The 3,199-nt window shown below is 42.3% G+C and overlaps 1 protein-coding gene across 1 annotated transcript in view; it reads left to right on the top strand.

Moving 5' to 3' along the window:
* LOC106338483 overlaps positions 1-141 on the top strand; it is a 3,591-nt gene extending 3,450 nt beyond the window's left edge. The window contains exon 2 of the mRNA XM_013777448.1: positions 8-141. Within this exon, the coding sequence (XP_013632902.1) occupies positions 8-141 (134 nt within the window). The remainder of the gene's footprint in view (positions 1-7) is intronic.
* Positions 142-3,199: the final 3,058 nt, after the last annotated feature.

The following is a 3,199-nucleotide window of genomic DNA, read 5'->3' as shown; positions in this document are numbered from 1 at the left end:
ATCCTAGGAGTCATCCTGCCATGCTACACTCGGAGTGAAGATCAGTTGGCTGATGTGTTCACTAAGGCTGCGAGACACAAGACTATGGAGTCCATTCACATTAGATTGGGACTCATAGATCTTGGGAAGAGAAGGAGCTGATCCCCTAAGTCATGAGGTCTTTACTCTTTTTCCCTCATCAAAGTTTTGTCCCAATGGGTTTTCTTTGGTGAGGTTTTTAATGAGGAAGATCTCATGGCTATCCAAGCTTAGGCTTTCACAAAGCTAAGCTTGAGGGGGAGTGTTGAGATGAAGAGTGTCAAGTGAAGAATGGAGATGAGGGTTGAGTAGAATGAAGAAGAGGAAGGATAGGAAGGTTTGGGAGCTTTGGGATCAGCCTGTCCGTACAAGGCCGTACATGGCCGTACATGACAGGACAGGCCGTACAAGATAGGTGTTGAGAAGAAGGCATTAGATGATGAGATGGATTGTTAATAAGAGAGTGAGGCTTAGGAGAGCAATGGGTTGGTGGAATGAGTTTGGGAGAGGCTAGGCCGTACCATGGCCGTACAGGCCGTACCATGGCCGTACAAGAGGAACTCGACCAAGATCACTCATTAAGGGAAGTTACTACACTCGGTTAACTTAAGAGGTAAAGGAGAAGTCTTACTAACCCTTTACTGATGTTACCTGTGGAGAGGATAAGGGAAGAGCTTATGACAGGCTGTCAGGAGCTGTGTAAAGGTAAAGGTGCTTTACACACAAGGAAGAGCTTAATTGGACAGTTTGAATTAAAGTAGAATCTTATCCTATGTAATAGTGTGCTTTCTGAAACCCTTAACCCACGAGCTGCCTCTCTATATATTGTAACATCTGGTCCTTAATAATACTTAGACAGTTCAGACTATCCTTTGCCTCCATGGCTTACTCTTAGTCTCTTACTCTTAACTCGTTCTCTACCCTTAGTTTCTCTCTAGTCTCTTTCAAATCTATTCTAAACACTCAGATTACTCTTCATTACTCTAAACTTTCACTCCTTTTTTTTTTTTTTTTTTGAATGAATGTTAAATTTTATTCACAAAAAAAATCTTTTTACATGAAAGTATAACCATTTCCAAAAGAAACTACTACTTCTCAATACCTATCTCAAGAGAAAACACCAAATGTGAAATAGAAATTCTATATTCTAGTACCAAACCAATATTGGAGTCCCTGAGCCATGCCTTTTCCCTTCTGCATTTCATACTGAGCTTATTTCTTATCACCTTATCAACAAGCTTCTGCGGGATTATAATGGATGTGAGAACCAAAATTCGCACTGTCGATTTCCGTTTAAATAAAGAAACTAGAAAAACTCTAATTTCCCAGAGGTCCTGAATATCTGCTAATACCACACGCCAAGCAATCAGAACACGAAACGAGAACAATAATAAAATAAGAAATCGAAAAAGAGAGCAAGATGGTTCTTATTCCGAATCTGCGTTTGAGCGTTTACAACAAGGTAAGTGCCTGGGCTACGAGAGCTGTCGGCGAGATTCCTAGTTCTAAAACCCTAAGACGGCAAAAACCTAATTGAGTCGCAGCACGAATAACAAAAACGGAAAATTGCCTAAAATTGCTCTAAGTGCTAAGTTTGCTGTGAAAAGTTCTCCTCATGCCTCTCGCCTAGGACCTCTTATATAATGGCTCCAAGGTCGGTTTACCCTTTTCCTCTTCTCCCCGTAAGCCGCCATAGCATAAAAATGGAGATATTCCATTTTTCCGATCTTCGTAATTATCTTCAAAATTTCGTATTTATCCGCGGAAACTTGACATTTATCTTTCCTTGCGAACCAAGCGTAAACCGTCATGACCAAGCGTAAACCGACATGCGGTTTACGGGCTGTTGGTTAAGAAATCGTAAGTTGGGCCTCGAGTCATGTCTTAGGTCCCTTTAGGCCGTCTTCCGACTCGAAGCGTTTATTACGACATCTTTCGATAAAGAATGAACTTTCCGCGGTTTTTACGGTAAAGTTTGATTGATAACTTAGAAATGGCGGGGAACGTGAGATGGGTTCGCTACGGTATTCGGGAGATAGCATCGAAGGGTAGACGAGAATGCATGGACTGATGTCGTGTCGACGTTTCAGAAGAGCTCGGTCGCTACGTAGCGACCGAACGTAGCAACCGAGCTTTTGCGCTGGTTGCTACGCGGCAATCTTGTTCGAGTCTCTCTCCCATTTTTCGTGAATGTGTTTTCTCCGCAAGATTCTTCGTAAAAATAAATCTTTTTCTAAGATTTATTTTTCGTAAAAACGTTCATGCCGATTTTTACGGACTTTCAGACATTGATTCCGTCGTGACCGATTTTGACCCCAACAGTTAGCCCCCAAGCTCGTTAGAACCATGAGCTTCTAGCGTGAGGTTTTAGCGAGTGGCTTAGCAAGTTAGGGGAGTTAGGCGGAATTAATAGTCAAAAAGGTCTGTGGTAAGTGGTCTTCTCGCTCTTCTGAAAGTAGAAAGCGATAAGATTGGGGTTGCGCCTTATGACGGCTGCCTACGTACCCTTGTTGAAGGGATCAAGCCTTTCGTAGTTCGTCTTGGAGTTAATGTTCTTATGACTTGCTTTCCAGTGAGACCTTTACGGTCTAGTCTTTATGTAGCGGTTATCAGGCGTGTTGCTGCCGATGGCATTTTATATGGGTGTAGAAGGAAGACTACGAGTTGTCATCTCGTAATCTAACTCTGTGTGAACTGCTATATTCGTGATCTGTTTCGAGAGTTTTCTGCAGTGTGTAAATCTTGCGGGATTTCTGAAGACGCTCGAATATTGGCAAAGAGACAAATTTTGGGATCTCGTATCAAGGTTTTTGATACTATGCCTAGAGATGTTAGAGACCAGTGCGCTGGGTTTAGGGCAAGACCTAGGTTTACTCCTGGTTTTAGAGGGTGCGATGACTAATTCGACTTACGTATCCCATTTCAGTTTCATCCTGATTCCATACCGATTTAAAGTCCGCGATAGGTTCTCGGCTTATACGACTTGTATGGTTGGAACCGAGCATCTCTCCAAGGACAATTTTTAAGCCTCTTGGAAGTGCTGACCAAAAGTTTTGGGTTTCTTTTATAGCGCTATTATCCTTGTGTCGGATGTACGAGAGTCATCTCTACGAGATGGCTAAGTCTGTTTAGGACGTTAAGAGTTTGTTGTGATCAGCAACAAACTTAATGGTTAAAATTA

The sequence above is a fragment of the Brassica oleracea genome, chromosome C4 (genome assembly GCF_000695525.1).
Source record: "Brassica oleracea var. oleracea cultivar TO1000 chromosome C4, BOL, whole genome shotgun sequence".
NCBI classification, from domain to species: domain Eukaryota; kingdom Viridiplantae; phylum Streptophyta; class Magnoliopsida; order Brassicales; family Brassicaceae; genus Brassica; species Brassica oleracea.
This window is presented reverse-complemented; position numbering and strand designations above follow the sequence as displayed.